The sequence below is a fragment of the Triturus cristatus genome, chromosome 3_1, assembly GCF_964204655.1.
Source record: "Triturus cristatus chromosome 3_1, aTriCri1.1, whole genome shotgun sequence".
NCBI lineage: Eukaryota > Metazoa > Chordata > Amphibia > Caudata > Salamandridae > Triturus > Triturus cristatus.
The window spans coordinates 303909119-303926313 of record NC_140583.1 but is presented as its reverse complement, the minus strand read 5'-3'; the positions used below and the strand labels follow the sequence as shown (position 1 = coordinate 303926313).

Sequence of the window (17195 nt, the reverse complement as noted above, 5' to 3'; positions counted from 1 at the left end):
AGCCAACGTCTGTTTATGCCAGAACTTACACTCCTGAACAACAAGTTTCCTACATTCCGTAACGCTTTTTCTTTTAGACGTAGAGTAGAGGCTACAGTCCTAAAGAGTGAGTCCATGGGGTCCAGCACACACCAGATAATAACTACGCTGAGCCCCAACCATCTCTCAACTCCAAGTTAAGAATGGCTAAGCCCTCTTCAGGCAGCAGCTGTGTAATCGAATCCAATAAGGCATGGGAATATTAGCCCAAGAGACCAGCTATTTTCACCAACCGCTGTGCTGAGCTGGTGGAAGAGAAGGTCCGCTTCCGAAAGGTGTCCAACCTCTTGGATTCCCTATCTGTTAGGGTCATAGGGAATGCACATGGGTTGACCTTGGCTGACAAGACATGCATCACCAGGCTCTCAGGAGAGGGATTCTGTGGGAGATAGGCTGATTCGCCAAGGGAAGTAAGATGAGGGTGGGCAATCATTCGGTGCACAGGAACCCCGTGCAGTTTGGGCCAGACTACCAGGAGAACATCAGTGAGGGCCTCTTTTAAGGAAAGCAAGGGCTCTGCAGATCTTGCCCACCCCCAAAGCAGCACCTAACACTGGTCTTGACTTCAACGGAAGGCAAATGGAGATCCAGGAGCTCTGCCGCTCAGGGGCATCACTGTAGCACAAATTGCACCCTCTTCCATGGCAGCGCCCACAGAAGTACTCAGGCTTGAGTCTGGGGAGGTGTCCTGGCTCCTGGCATTGCCCAGCTCCTCATACCAGTTTTCCCTCTGGTAGGGGTTGTCCTCAAAAGGGTCTTATCCCTCTTCCGCATCCCGCCCTTCAGTTAAAAGGGACATTCCAGAGCTGGAGATGGGCTGGACAGCGCAGTCTCTGTCTCTTTGATTGGCGGTGGTGTTGAAGTCGGGAGAACTGTGGCAGGTACGGTGGTGGCACCTGTACTGGCGACGGTCTGGATCCAGGTGTGGCTGTCGTCAATGGCAAACCCGCTGACGGTAACCCAGCAGGGGCTCCTCACAGCCCTTTAGCACCTAAAGGCGCACTAGAGGGGCTGTAGACCCAAAGATTAAGTGCATGATGATATTGAACTCCTTAAGTTGGGCAGAGGTCGGTCTGGCTCTACCGAACTCCAGGAAGCACTGTGAGGACCTGGCTGCCATCTCCACAATCCGAGACAGAGAGCAGGGCCTAGAAGCACCTTGTTTGCTGGGAAAGCCAAGAATGCTTTGACTTCTTTTTCTTGTGCTTCTTTGACTTACCCAACTTCGATGACCGGATCATGGAGTGGGATGACGATCTTCCACGAGAACACCTCTGAGATCTTTCTCTGGAGTGGGACCAGGACCTGTGTGGAGTCAGTCGGGGAAGGCCTAGGGATGGTGGCCCGACCCCAGGCACCACAGGCAAATCAAGTGTGGGTTAGAGACAGACATATGTCTGTGACTTTTCTCACATGGTTTAAACCCCATAGGTCTAGTGGGAGACATGGAGGGGCGGCTCCTCCGTTAAGGCGAAGAAGCACCGCCCCACTGCTCTCAGAGCAGGAGATACGAAAAATAAAATGAAAATAACCCCATATTTGTCATTTTATTTTTCACTACGGGGCTAGGTTTGGGCGAGGCTGGGGTCAGAGGGGGAGGTGGTTTGCACTCCCTAAGTGTGCTGACCCCCTTAGGCTGGCGCACAAGTTACTACTTGTGTAACAATATATCTGTAAGAGACATTAGTTAGTGATAGATTCCTTACCTTAGAATATCCCCAGGCATCAGACTGGATCCGGAAAGCTTTCGTCAGCAGTACACCTGCGCGTCGATAGGCGTCGTCGTATGGCTACGCGTGCGTCGCTGGCGTCGTATTCGCCGAGATGAAGTCACTGGAGCTACTTACACGCGCCCACGCGCGCTGACGTTAGTTCTGTACACAACTTTCCGTGACAGGAACGCAGAGCCATGTAAGATACTGACCACTGGTGCATAGAAAGTAGGGCCCGAAAGGATGACCTTAACCCTAGAAATCAGTTCGCAGAACCGGGAGGATGGGTGGGGCGGTAAGGAATCTATCACTAACTAATGTATCTTACAGATATATCGTTACACAAGTAGTAACTTGTGCATCTGAAAGAGACACGTTAGTGATAGATTCCTTACCTTCGAATAGATACCCCAGCAATACCAACCTCGGTGGTGGGTCTGCGAAAAAGATTACACCAGAAAGTCACGGAGAACAGAACGGCAAAGTGGCCGTCTCTCCGGACCTGACCGTCAAGGCAATAATGCTTTGTAAAAGTGTGCAGCGAAGCCCACATGGCAGCCAGACAGATGTCCTGCCGGGGGACACCCGCGTCCCAATGCAGTAGTAGCCGCCGTCGCCCAGGTAGAATGGGCACGCAGCCACACCGGAGGTTCCTCTTTAGCCATAGAATAACAGGCCTTGATACATAAGACGACCCAGCAGGAGACTCTCCTCTTGTGAACAGCCCAGCCTTTCTTGGCGCCTGCGTAGCCAACAAAGAGCTGGTCATCCACCCAGAATGCTTGTGTGCAATTGAGGTAAAAGGAGAGCACACGTTTTGGGTCCAGACAGTGGAGCCGCTCTTCCTCTCTGGAAGTGTGTGGAGGCGGAAAGAAAGTAGGCAAGGTGATAGTCTGCCCGATGTGGAAGGCAGTGACCACCTTTGGCAAGAAGGAAGGAGGAGTACGAAGCACAACCTTGTCCGGATGAACCGACAGAAAAGGAGGCTCTCAAGAAAGAGCCTAAAGCTCACTCCTGGCAGAGGTGATAGTCACCAGGAAGGCAGTTTTCAAAGTCAAAAGACGTAAAGGACAATTGTGAAGCGGCTCAAAGGGAGCGCACATGAGATAAGTCAAAACAAGATTCAAGTCCCACTGAGGCATTACGAAAGGAACAGGGGGAACATATGCGTAATGCCTTTTAAGAATCTCTGTACAACAGGGGACTTGAAAAGAGAATGCTGATCTGGAAGCCTCAGAAAGGTTGAAATGGCCCAAACGTAGCCCTTAGTGCCCAGAGCAGAACCCTGCCAGGCCAGAGAAAGAAGGAACAAAAGGACCTCAGAAAGAGGGACATAAAGGGGGTCCACAGTCTTGGCTGTGCACCATGCCACACATTTGTTCCACCTGCAGGCGTATACCGATTTAGTGGAGGGACGCCTGGCTGCCAGAATGACATCACAGACTTCGGGGAGGCAAGCCAAATGGAATCAGCTGTCGCCGTTCAATCTCCACGCATGTAGGTGGAGGCTGGACAGGTTCGGGTGGAGAACCATCCCCTGCTGCTTTGACAGAAGATCCTCCCGCAAAGGCAGTAGGATCTGGGGATCCAGGCTCATACTGAGTAGCTCGGGATACCAAACTCGTCGAGCCCAGTCCGGAGCCTCAAGGACGACTTGGGCCCGGTCGTGCCTGATTTTCTTCAGCAGTCTGGGTTGAAGAGGTATAGGCGGAAAGGCATGCAACAGACCGCAGCGCCACTCGCGACGAAAAGCGTCGACAAGCGAGTGCAGCCTTGGAAATTCCGAAGCGCAGAACTGCGGACATTGCGTGTTCTCTTCTGTGGCCAATAGATCTAACCAAGGCTCTCCCCACTGTCGAAAGAGACCTTGCGGCACCTCCGAGTGAAGACGCCATTCGTGATCCATCAGACACCAGCGGCTGAGTTTGTCCTCCCTGGCATTCAAAGAACCCGCCAGGTGTTGAACCGTCAAGGAAATGCGTGACGTTCCAGCCATGTCCAGAGTCTTAGAGCCTCCTGACATAGGGTCCACAACCCCACCCGCCCTGTTTTTTGCAATACCACATGGCGGTGGTTTTGTCCTTGAACACCTACACTACCTTCCCCCTGACAGAGGGAAGGAATGCCTTCAGTGCAAGAAGGATCACCTGAAGCTCCAGAAAGTTGATATGGAGCTGGGACTCCACCTGAGACCAGAGGCCTCTGATCTCCTCCTCTCCCATGTGGCCGCCCCATCCCAGGAGGGACGCATCCGTCACCACTGTGTACTCCGGTTGGGGAAGGGAGAGGGATCTGCAGCTTACCCAATGCTGATTCATGAGCGACCACTGCAATTGTTGTGCAGTGCCCTCCGAGATCTGGACTTAGTCGGACAGGTTCCCCTGATGATGCGCCCACTGGAACTTCAGGTCCCACTGCAGAGCCTGCATGTGCCACCTGGCATGGTTGGTCAGCAGGATGCAGGAGGCCATGAGTCAAGGTCGTCTTGACCGAAACCCAGGACAAGGGCTGAAAGATTGGAATCATAACCCGAATGTCCTGGACTCGCTGTTCGGGAGGATAAACCCGAAACTGTGCCATGTCCAGAACCGCTCCGATGAAGAGAAGCTTTTGGGAGGGAATCAGGTGCGACTTTGGCACGTTGATGGAAAACCCCAGCAAATGCAGGAGGTCGGCTGTAGTCTGGAGGTGGGAGACGACTGAGTGGGGCGAGCCCACCTTGAACAACCAGTCGTCGAGATAGGGGAAGACTGAAACGCCTGATCTGCGCAGATGAGCATCACTTTTGTGAACACCCGAGGAGCGCTGGCAAGGCCAAAGGGGAGCACAGTGAAGTGAAAATGCTCCTGGCCCACCGTGAATCGCAGGTAACGCCGATGGGTTGGCAGGACGGGAATATGAAAATAAGCGTCCTGCAGGTCCAGTGCCACCATCCAGTCTTGTGGGTCGAGAGCAGACAAGACCTGAGCCAGAGTGAGCATTTTGAACTTCTCCTTCCGGGGGAAGCGATTTACGCTCTGGAGGTCTAAGATAGGCTGCAGACCCTTGTCCTTCTTTGGAACCAAGAAGTAGTGGGAGTACAACCACGACCTACTTCTGGTGTCGGAACGTGCTCGATGGACCCCTTGGCCAAGAGGGCCGTAACTTCCTGCTGGAGAAGTGCCAAATGATCCCCCGACATGCGGTGGAACTGCAGTGGCATGGCTGGGGCGGTATACTCGACGGGGAGGGGGTAACCCCATCGAACAATCTCCAGAACCCACCTGTCTGATGTAATGGTGCGCCAGTGGTGGAGGTGTTGACGAATCCTGCCCCCTACTGGCATCTGGTGGGCCTAAAACACCGGACTAGGAAGGTGTGGAGGCACTGGCAGCGGGGTGTTGGTGGACTGACCCGCACGCTGGCCCCGTGATCGGCCTCTGCGAGCCCCACGCCCGCAGCTGCACTGGGACTGTTGCTGCGCAGGCTTGTTCTAAAATTAACGTGTTTGTATGCCCATTCCAGAGCTTCGAAAGGAACGAAAGTTAGAAGCGGAAGGAGTACGTGTAGCCGAAAGGCCTAAGGACTTGGCCGTGGCCCGAGAGTCTTTGAAACACTCCAATGTGGAATCCAACTTATCACCAAAGAGGCGAGTGCCATCGAAGGGCATGTCCATCAAAGTATGCTGGTTATCTGCCGAAAAACCAGTCGCCCTCAACCAGGCATGATGACAGAGCGACACCGTTGTGAAAATCGCCCTACCCAGCGAATCTGCGGTATCAAGACCAAAACGTATAGTGAATTTGGCCGCGTCTCTCCCCTCAATAGGAGCCTGGGAGAGAACTGCCCGGGACACCTCCGGAAACTGAGGTAGCACTTGTTCAACCGCATCCCATACAGAATGGGAATAGCGGCCCAAGAGACAGGCAGTGTTCACAGACCGCAGTCCAGAACTTGCTGAAGAATAAATCTTCTTGCCAAACTGCTCCAACTTCTTGGATTCCTTTTCTGGTGGAGCAGAAGGACATGCACTCAGAGACGTCGAGGCCTGAACCACCAAACTCTCAGGTTTAGGGTGTTGGGTGAGGAAGGTAGGGTCGCCTGGGGCCGGGCGATGGCGTCGACCTACACCCTTGTCCACAGGGGCCCCTGTGCCCAGAAGCACATCAGTAAGTGCATCATTAAACGGCAACAGCGTTTCTGTAGAAGAAGAGGCTGGCCAAAGCACTTCAGTCAGTAGGTTGGTCCTGACAGCCACAGTAGGGAGCTCGAGGCCAAGAGCCTCGGCCGTCCTACGTTGCACCATGGAAAAGGTACCACTCTCCTCCATAGTAGCTGAAGGGGATGGTGAACCAGGCGCCGGAATGTATTCCGGGCCACCAGCCTCCACCTCCTCATCCCAGTCGGGGACAGACTCGCACTGTGCTGCGAGAGGGTCTTCAAACCCCTCCCATTCCTCCCCTTCCTCCACAAGTGGATGAGGACGTGGGTTAATAAAGGGGTAAAAGTTCCCCATCGGCGTCGGGATTGGCGTCGGGAGACATCCCTCTGGCACCGTGCCAATGTCGGAAAAGAAGTCGCTGGCGCCAGCCGCCGGCATCGGCGATGTCGACGGGGGCCGTACGGGGTCCACCGGCAAGAACGGGGAGCCAAGGCCGGAGCCATGTAGGCCTCTGTGCGTCGAGGTCGGGGCCGGCGACGTCAAGGAACGCGGAACAGTGGGGCCCGCGGGGCCTGAAGGCGTGCCTACGGGGCTGCACGGGCCGAAGATACGTGCCATTGCAAACACGAACTCTTGCAATTCGTCCGGAGTCGCCGATGGGCCCGGGAAAGGTGGGCAAGCCAACGGTAACTGCTCAGGCTCCGTTGGAGCCGCCCAGGCGGTGCCACCTGCCCCCTCAGCCGCGTCCCGCGACCGGCGAGAGCAGGACGAAGACGCCTTACCTGACTCAGAGTGCAAAGACTTTGAATGATGGTGCTTGCTCTGCGGGACCTGGAACGACGTGGGGCCGACTCCTGGGCCTCCAGCCACTTTCGGAACCGCTCCCGCAAAGTTTTCGGGGCCATGGCCTGGCAGTGGGGGCACGACTCGGTGTCGTGGTCACGCCCCAGGCAGAAGAGACACTCACAGTGCGGGTCCGTCAGCGACATCGTGCGCGGACAGGCCCTGCAGAGCTTGAAACCGGGCATCCCTATGCACCAGGGGTAAGTTTACTTACAAGTTATAACAAACAAATACTTAGTCAACAAGTGACGGGGTACCGCTCTCTCTGGATCTGCGCTTGCTGGCGTGGAAAAAGAAAGAAATGACGTCAGCGTGCGTGGGCGCGTCTAAGTAGCTCCAGTGACGTCATCTCCCCGAATACGATGCCAGCGACGCACGTGGAGCCATATGACGACACTTATCGACGCACACGGGTACTGCTGACGAAAGCTTTCCGGATCCAGTCTGACGCCTGGGATATTCTAAGGTAATGAATCTATCACTAACGTGTCTCTTTCAGATCAAACAGTCATGCGCAATTTACCTGTTCCCCACCAGGCTGCATAATACAGCATGGTGAGGAACATGTCCAGGCTCCCATTCCCAGTCTAAGCGCTGATACACGGCGCTCAGATCAATCACATTGTGACTGATTTGGGGAGGGAGCCGGTGTGCTTCCTGCTTCTGCCAAAGCTGAAGGGACCGAAGTGGAGGAGAGATGGCGGCTGTCAAAAGGTAAGTTATAAAAAAAAAATAGAATTTGAAAACTGACAGCGGCAAGCAACCTCCAGCTATGGATTGCCAACTGCGCCAACACTCTCTCACCCCCTCCAGAACACCACGAGATGACAACAAGAAAGCCAACTGGTTCACCACAGAACTCCGAGAATCCAAGCACTTCTGCCGACGACTGAAGAAGACGTGAAGAAACCGCAATACCTCGGAAGCACACTTCGCCTACAAAAGAGCAATCACAGCACACCACTAACTCATCAAATAAACAAAGAAAAACTTCATCCAAGACAGAATTCTGTCCAATGCCCACAACTCCAAGAAACTCTTTGCCATCATACAGGAATTCGCCAAAAGCGAAACAACTGACATCCCCCTCTCCCAAGACCTCTGCAACAAACTCGGCTTCTTCTTTCACCTTGATCAAGATCAAGACAGTCTACAACAACTTCGACGACCAAGACCACGGCACCGCCTCAACTCCCACCCCCAACGACGCCATACAACAGATCCTTCTCACCTGGACCCCTCTCATCACAGAAGACACCTTAAATACAATGAAGAGCATGCGCACCTTGTGACCCGTGCCTGCCGCACATCTTCCACAGGGCCGCCACTGCCATCAAACCTGAGCTACGGCGAACTATCAACTGCTCCCTCGAGCCGCCACATCCCCCGACAACTGGAAGCGCGTCGAAGTCAACCCACTCCTGAAGAAAACCTCAGCAGACACGACGGACCTCAAGAACTTCAGGCCCATCTCAATGCTTCCTATGGCCGCCAAAGTCATCGAAATAGCCACCAGCACCCAGCTAGCCCATTACACTGCCTGAAGCTCAACTTGGAGAACACAGAAGTCCTTATCCTTGACTCCACTCCCTCTGCATGGGACAACAACTGGTGGCCCCCCGCCCTCGGGAACCCACCAATCCCAACGGACCATGCATGCAACCTCGGCATCATACTCGACTCTTCACTCACCATGAATCACCATATCAACGCTGTATCCTTCGCATGCTTCAACACCCTCCGCATACTTCACAAGACATTCAAGTGGTTTCCCACCAGCTCCAGGACAACCGTCACCCACACACTCATCACCAGCAGACTGGACTACGGCAACGCACTCTATGCTGGAATTAACAAAAAACTCCTCCGCAAACTCCAGACCGTCCAGAACGCTGCAGCCAGGCTTATCCTTGGCATCTCTCGACACAACCACGTCACCCAACACCTCTGCAACCTCCACTGGCTCCCCGTCGAAAGAAGAATAACCTTCAAGCTGCTCATACATGCCTACAAAGCCCTCTACAACACCGGACCCCAATACCTCAAAGACCGAATCTTCTTCAACGGCCCCAAGAAATACCTCAGCTCAGCCGACCTCGCCCTAGCCACCGTCCTTAGTTTCTATGGGACCAGAGCAGGTGGAAGATCCTTCTCCTCCCTTACAGCCAAGACCTGGATTGAACTACCCCTTCACCTCTGATGAACCCAGACACTGCACCAATTCAGAAAGGACCCCATTGGGGGTCATTCGAAGACCTGGCTCTTCGAATGCCCCCCAATGGAGCTGCTCACACCACTCCCTTTGTGCCTTTAGACCCTCACGGATGAGTAGTGCTCTCTACAAAACCCAGATTGATTGACTGAGTGATTGAAAGCTGCTTCGCCCAGCTCCCATAACAAGGCATGGTTTCAAGTTTATATTCAGGCTTTGAGGTTTCATTTTTGACACCTGGAAGAGCTTCACGGTAAAAAATATAATAAAAAAACAGGCCAGCATTCTAATGCCCATTTCCAGTTTTTGTGCTCTCTTAGCACTATAGAGACACACTGAATGATGACAAAAATGTTTTAGTCAAATATCAAAAAGACAGCAAGAAAGTAAATGGAATGACTTATTAGTAAATGAAACGGCCATCGAGATTCCTAGTAGCTTACGCTTTCTCTGCATAAAGCGGTTGCCGATCACCATTGTACATTGTACATTCACCATACATTGTGACTTGTTTGTGTGGTTAAAACACCAAGCATAGAGGTTTTTTTGAAGCATTACCTGACCAGGTGAAAAATTAAACGTTCCAAAGTATTGAGGTGTGTGCGAGAGAGCTGATCTATAACACAGTACACTCCTCGGAGAGTTTCCCTCCTTTCCCGAAGACCTGCAAAACAACATGGACATCAGTCACACAGTACACCCAAAGGAGGGATTCCCACTTCTCCCAACAACCACAATACACTTTTTCCCCCCAGAGGTATAAAACAAAATCAATATCAAACAGTGCATAGCTACCTAGCCGTACCCATGCTGACTACAGACGTTTAGTGAACCTTCAAGACAGAACAAATGGTTGGACAGTTTGCCAGCTTTTAAGATTGGGGACTTCTTCTTGGGCTCCAGGTGAGGATTCCACATCTTTGCCAGCTCCATTGTCCTAGGTGTGTGGGATGGTCCCCAAAGTCTGGGAAGACGAGAGGTGGGGCATATATCCTCCAATATGGTTTTTGTGGACCTGCCTACGACAAACCACACATTCTGACCCTTTCTACCATTTTCACTTGGTACTGCAAGGGTATAAAAAGTGCCACATTACTCCATCACAACAGCCTCTACGAAAAAATAAAGGTATTCTTACAAATCTGTCAACGTTTTCAGTAATAGGACTTTTCCTTACACATTGCTCGCAGAAACTCCTCATAGAGTTCAAATGTCATCAGAGGATTTGGGAGGTCTCTGAGCCATTGTTTGAAGACACTGGCAATGACATGAATATTGTAATCATCTAGATTCACGTTGTCAATGTCTGAAAAAGAAGAAAAAAAGAGGAATTACTGCACAAAAAGGTTAAGAAGAATTAACAAATCAAAGTATAACATGAGGGTTTTATCAAGCCACATGGACTGCAACAGGGCAGGATTATCTTACAAACACAACCAAAACAAGAATAGAATGGAAAGAAGAAGTGCAAGCTTTACTCACCAATACAGTTAATGGGAAAATTTGGTTTAATTTCCATTTCGGTTCCAGCAAAACTCGGGCATCAATTTCCAAAGAGCGCAAAAGGTCAAAGGAGGGGAGAGGTCCAATACATATGGACAAAGAGGCGCAGGAAACAGACAGGCAATGAGGCATATCGTATACGCAGTCAAGGAGCCATAGGGGTGAAAAGCCCTTTGGTACCAGAACAAACCCCTGGACAGAAGGCAGTGAGCAAAAGGAAAACAAAACTGTAGGTGTTCAAGAGAATATCGAGGTGCAGAGGCCTCACTCTCTCCTTTCTCCCAGTGAGGGTGGAGGAGATATTCTGATAGCTTTACAAATCTGCCCAGCTCAATTGCCATTAATTCCCACTTTTACACTCAGGACTCAATTAACCTAAAGAACAAATTACTTACTTTCTGTAACACACTATCTGATCTAGCTGATTCCTTGCCGTTAGAATATCCTCAGGTGCCAGACTGGATCTGAAATATGCCCTTCACCATAAAAAGTGGCGTCATGTGGATCCGTGTCAACTCCACCTCACTCAGGAAGTGACGACAGAGGCCACATAAAGGCACCACCCAAGCGCGCTGACATTAGTTTCCTTCTGTATATCATCCATGCTCTCAGACACGGAGCTCAAAAATGACTTGTTAGTGCAAGTGTGCACATCAGGAACTTGGGACCTTTTTGGATGGACAACAGTCCATTCCACAGAAAGGGAAGGTGGGAGAGTGGCGCGGAATCTGCAGTTAAGAGTAGTCATCAAAAAGAGGATTACCAAAGATAAACAACTTGTTCTTCTGATGGAAACTTCTAACTGCAGGTTGTTCACCTTTAGAATAAATTCCACAGCAGTACCTTCTCAATTGAGGGTCTGTAGAAGGACTCGCACCAAAATGTCCTACAGCACCGAATGGCCAAATGCCTAGCCCGACGAACTTGGTTCTCAAAGCAGAAGTGCTCTGTGACCAACTGAGTTCTTTTGGCCACACATTTAACAATCCTGCCAGCTGGTATACAATAAAGGAGATGCCCTGACAATTCATTAAGAACCAGAGGTGCAGGGTCTCTTGGTACAGGGGCCAGGACTCCACTACGCTTAGCTTGTTGCACTACAACATAGCAGTGGTGTTGCTGGTGTGGCCCTGAACCAGTGGATTGACTGCAGGAAGGCTTTCAACACCAAGCGAATAGACCAGAACACCAGAAGGTTCATGTGGAGGTGGGTCTCAGCTGGGGACCAGTGTCCTCTGATCTCCACTTCTCCCAGATGACCTACCTAACTGAGCAGTAAATTGTCCGTCACCAGCGTCAGCTACAGGTGGGGTAGGAAGAGGGGGCTGCACCTGGTCAATTGCGGGCGAGCAGCCACCAATGAAGATCTCTTGCAGTCCCCTCTGAATCCGAGATGGAGTCAAACAGGTCCCCCTGGTGCTGAGTCACTGAGTCTTCAGACCCCACTACAGATTCCGTATGCGTCACCTGGCATGGTCGATGAACAGGATGCAGGAAGCAGTAGGCCAAGAATCTTCAAAGCCATCTTCACTGAGACCCAGTACTGAGACTGAAACAGTTGGATCATTGCTTGAATGTCTTGGACTCGTTGTCCCACAAGAATGGCCCAAAAGTGATCCGTATCCACGATGACCGATGAGAGAGTATCTGCCAAAGAGTCAGGTGTGACTTCAGCACGGTGATCGCAAACCCCAACAACAAAGTGTGGTTCATGACTGAATGTGGCAATCCCACCTTCAAGAGCCAGACCTCGGATTTGAAAATGACTGGTACCTCAAACATCCGAAAGTATGTGGCGACCATCATCTTCACCTTTGTGATTACCAAGGGGAACTAAAAAGGCAGAAAATGGAGAACGTAAACTGAAAAAGCTTGTGGCCCACCTTGAACTATAGGAAGCACCCGTGTGCCTGCAGGACGGGTATATTAAAGTAGGTGTCCTGAAAGTCCAATACCACCATACAGTCTCCTGGATTCAGGGCAGATAGAACCTGGGGTGGCATTAGCATCTCAAATTTGTCATTCGAAGGAAGAAATTGAGGGATCAAAGTTCTAAACTAGTGTGAGAGTCTGTCCTTTTTCAGCCCTAGCAAAAAGGGAGAACACCCAGCTTGTATCTCTGAGGCCAGGAACTGTCTGGCTGGTGAGGAAAGACCGAGGGAGCGTGAGGTAACTCTACTCTCTTTAAAGCACTTGAGAGTGGAGTCAGCCTTCTCGCTAAAAAGGGGCAAGACCCAACAAAAGCCATACCCATGAATGATGCCTGGATGTCACCAGAGAAGCATGTGGATCTCATCCACACATGGCCTAAGAGCACCACGCTAGTGCCAACCGCTCTGACAAAGTAGTCTGTCAAGTCCAGGCCTGAGCAGATTGATTTATTGACCACATCCAGGCCATCTTGTGCGGTTTATGCCAAATTGGTATGACATTAGAACTCAGAAACTGAGCCCTAGGGTGGCGGTGGGGATCACTGTTGAATGCGGGGCCTCACTCTCTCCTTTACCCCAGTGAGGGTGGAGGAGTTATTCTGATAACTTTACAAATCCACCCAGCTCAATTGTCATTAATTCCCACTTTAACACTCAGGACTAAACTAACCCAAAGAACAAATTACTTACTTTCTGTAACACTCTATCTGATGTAGCTAATTCCTTGCCGTTAGAATATCCTCAGGCGCCAGACTCGATCTGAAATATACCTTTCACCATAAAAGGTGGTGTCCTGTGGATCCTTGTCAACTCCACCTCACCTAGGAAGTGACGACAGGAACACCACCCAAGCATGCTGACATTAGTTTCCTTGTGGATATCAGCCACGCTCTCAGACACTGAGTTCAAAAATGATCCTGAAGGTATGCCGGGGGGAGACGGTAGGGTGCCGAAGATGCAGAGCATTGCCTCCTTAATGCCTCAATCTGTTGCATTATCGACAACGGATATTCGGGTGCATCTGAACCAGCTGCTAATTCAGTTGAAGAGTGGTGAGGCAGGGTTAAGGACCACATGGACTTCTTGTATTTTACTGAGACTTACCCAAACACTAGGAAAGTGACAACAACCTGTTGCATGACCGGCCTGAGGGAAGGATCAGGTTTATGTCCTTGCCTTTGAGCAGGAATGGCCTTTATGTGAAGTCTGCTGGTGCTCAGCAACTAACAGCTTGACTTTGCAGCCCCGGATCACCTTTGGGTGCATCACGGACCCTCCTCACACAACTTTAGGTCATCGCCTGACCCCAAAAACTAGAGAGAGACACCTTGTGGGGATCTGTCACAGGATTGTGTTTGCGACAGCCCATTCAAGGCATAAACCCTGTAGGAGGGGGCATGTTCCTTTGCACACGAGTAAAGGATTTAGAAAAGAAAGTTTGTCAATTAATGAGAAAAAGTAGGAGCAATCTCCAGATCGGCGTACAAAGGTGCAGAAAGGAAAGAACTGGTGTCAGCGCACTTGGGTGGTACCATTATGCTGCTCCACTCCATTCTAGGGAAGAGCAAAGACGCATAATGCCACTTACTGGAATGCAGAGGCTCTGCTGAAAAATTGTCTAGTCTGGCACATGGGGGGATGCTAAAGGAGAAGAATCTGTGATTAGAAGTATGCATCAGAATCACAAGTACCACCTGAGGGTCTTTGAAGAACGGTAGAAGAGATCACATACACAGATCAGGAAGTACCAGACCCCACAAAAAAGCAACGTTCTATGGCATGTGAAGGGTAAGCCTGGCTCTGACAGAGAGGTATCAATCACACTTTTTAGACAGGGTATGAATCAAAGCCAGAATGTACTCATAAATGCATAAACTAAGTGGAGTTTTGATGAATGCAGTTCATTTGATCAGGCTGCTGAAACTCAAAAACAATGAGCAAAACATAGGGTCACTAACAGTGCCTAACTAAGCTGCCCTCTAATGCTCAATCATCCACCAGACAGATTCCTTTGGTTCAATGTATTTATGTATGCATGTATGTAAAGCCAAAAGGCAGCGGACCACTGTACATTGTTAAAGACGAGCATAAATTCAGAAAGTAAGAGGAGTGGAAGCTGGGTGGTAGATGGTTAATACATGCTGATGTAGAGTTCTTTAAAAAGGTGACTAAATTGGAGCAGCGCTGGGGCAGTCCTGATGGATACAGGGATGTTGTCCCAGATCCTAAGTTCATTCGTATCCAAATCCCATTTAAGGCCATGTTCAGAGGTAATAAACACTGAGACAAAACCCTTAAAACCCTCAGGGCAGAGGTACTCAATTCTAAAACTCCCCCTACAACCATTTTCTTAACAAAATGTCTACAACCAGTTCTCAATTAAACTGCTTTGAGGAAAGGATGTCTTCAGAGAGGCCACTGGTTTGGGACTACAGCTCTTCTGTGAAGGCTGAGCATAAACATTTAATGAAGTGCAATCCCTGATGTAACAGAACCTAACCAATTACTACAAACCACCACTGACCACCTACCCCACTTGGCATCGGACCAGGATTCCTGTCCTAAACAGACTGAGGCCCTCCAGTCCAAAATACTACACCAGTATAACTGAAACCTAGTCAACCCAGAGAAAATACTTCACACTGCACAGCATGACCATGGAATTCAAGATCAAAATAAAAAATCTGAAATGTAGTCCAGCGTTGCTTCATTATTTCAATACTTTGTCAATCAAACACTGGTGTGCGCATATCTGAATTAGAATTTAATATGAATGTTTTAGGTTGCCAGTTCACATTAAGCCGTACTGTTGTTTCAGGTGGATGACATGTCGGGCTTCTGGACTAAAGAATGCCATGCCTTAGCAGGAAGTAGGTGGGGGTTGCTTGAGAGGAAAGTCTCATATGGATTCCATGCTAGGGGAGACTCAGCTAGATGGCACAGTGAATCAATCTTACATAAAATGGGTGTCAGTCTTGCGCTGGCTGAAAGACTTTACCTATTGTTATAAGGATTCACAATTTTATTATGTTCTGGGGCAAGAGGCATTTCTTATGTGGATGCATTAGGAGGCCACGGGAGTCTCAGGAATATTCACACTGAAGCAGCAGATGGGGTTGGAGTGATTTCAAGTGGCAGACAGGATACTGGTTCTGAACCAATTTTGGCCAGATCTGATTTTCTCTTAAACTGCTACTCAGAGAGGGATACCCCTCAGCACCCAGGTCCCTGGGAGTCTTTCACTTTATTCCTGTCATGGAAGGCTCGCTGCAGGTTAATCCTGCTTGATACTATATGTACAAAGGAGACATTTTAAAAAGTGAGATTAGCACACCTAGTAAAGTACAATGCTCAAACCTACCCACAATTACTATCATCATTATCTTCATATATTCCTAAGACAGCCCCTAGTGTCCAGACCATGGGTGTAGTTGAGAGTGTGGTTCTGTGAAACGAAAAAGTAAAAAAAAAAAACACATACTCACTGATAACCTGCGGCGATCTTTTTCCGGGTGGCCAGATGTTTCACTTGTCAGAGGATGCTAGATTCAGTGAAGCGCCATTTATGGACAGATTCATATTGAACAGGCTGCGCTGCGCCCTACAAACATTGTTGCCTGAATTCCCCCTAGAACCAGAATCATACTTGCCTTTGACGATCTTAAACACAAGCGCACAAGGTGACCATTTAGTTTCCAAATTATACAAAGCCTCAATGTCAAGGATAAAAGCCAGAGACACGAAAGTCCGCGCTGTATGGGAACGAGATTTGGGACACTCCATAGACGACTCACAATGGGCCTTCTGTTGTTCACAAATTAAGGAGGTCTCACTGAACTGTAGGCATAAATTGCTACATTTCAAGTTTTTGTGTTGGGCATATTTGTCGCCGTCGAAGCTACACTCCTCTGACCGCATGAGATCACAAAGTGTCCCAAATGTGGGACGCACTATGCAGATTTTGCACACATGACTTGGAACTGCAAGAAAGTTGCTACTTATTGGAGGGCAGTCTATGTGGAACTGTGCAGGATGACGGGTCTGGATCTCCAGCCTACTTCACAGATAGCCTTGCTGGGGTACGTTCGGGTTGCCATCTCATAGATGAGCCCGGTAGGGCCCAGGGAACAGGGCTGAATCAAGGATGATATGGAATGGGCAGTAGCCAAAGATGTGCGGCTCCATCAGTGTAGGAGGGATGACAATGTAGAGGAGGATTTGCAAACATGGCTAGGGATCCTTACAAGGTTCGGGGAATGCCAGGAGTTCACTGCAGACAATAGGCAGGAAACGGAGGGTCAGTCTATATTGGCAACCTTGAAAAGTGGAGCACATATTTGGTGGAGAAGGATAACAGGTGATACTTCCTACTGTAATGTTCTGCACATAATAGTCTTTTTATATGGAATTACTGCTTTTTTATGACATGTATGGGAAGATGACTCAACTGTTCTAATTTGTTATTGGGTACAGTGTTTGCAATGTACTGACTGATCTAATAACCTAAATATTATTATTTTTTTTTCTAAAGTTCCGACAGAGGCATCAATTTTATCCTAATTACACTTAAAGTATGTCACCTTAGAACTCTTTTTCCTTTGTGAGGGTGTTTATCATTTACTTTATTCAGACTCTGCTGTCACAAATCTAATATCAAGCCCCTGTCAAATCTCTTAAAAGCTTTCTAAATGACCCATTAGGATCCAATACATTAATCAAGAAAAAAATGGGTAACTGGTGATAAACCTTCACATCTACAGTGGTGGAAGTAGTACGAAATTTAAACCAAATAGGACAGCACCATGATCCATATA

At 49.6% G+C, this 17195-nt stretch overlaps 1 protein-coding gene across 6 annotated transcripts in view; it reads right to left on the bottom strand.

Moving 5' to 3' along the window:
• Positions 1 to 17195, bottom strand: part of MYO9A (myosin IXA) — a 1236948-nt gene that overhangs the window by 85760 nt on the left and 1133993 nt on the right. For all 6 annotated transcript variants that reach the window (XM_085643964.1, XM_085643968.1, XM_085643966.1 and 3 more), the window contains 2 exons: positions 10125 to 10253; positions 9506 to 9611 (listed from right to left, as the gene is read on the bottom strand). In XM_085643964.1, the coding sequence (XP_085500090.1) occupies positions 9506 to 9611; positions 10125 to 10253 (235 nt within the window). The remainder of the gene's footprint in view (positions 1 to 9505; positions 9612 to 10124; positions 10254 to 17195) is intronic.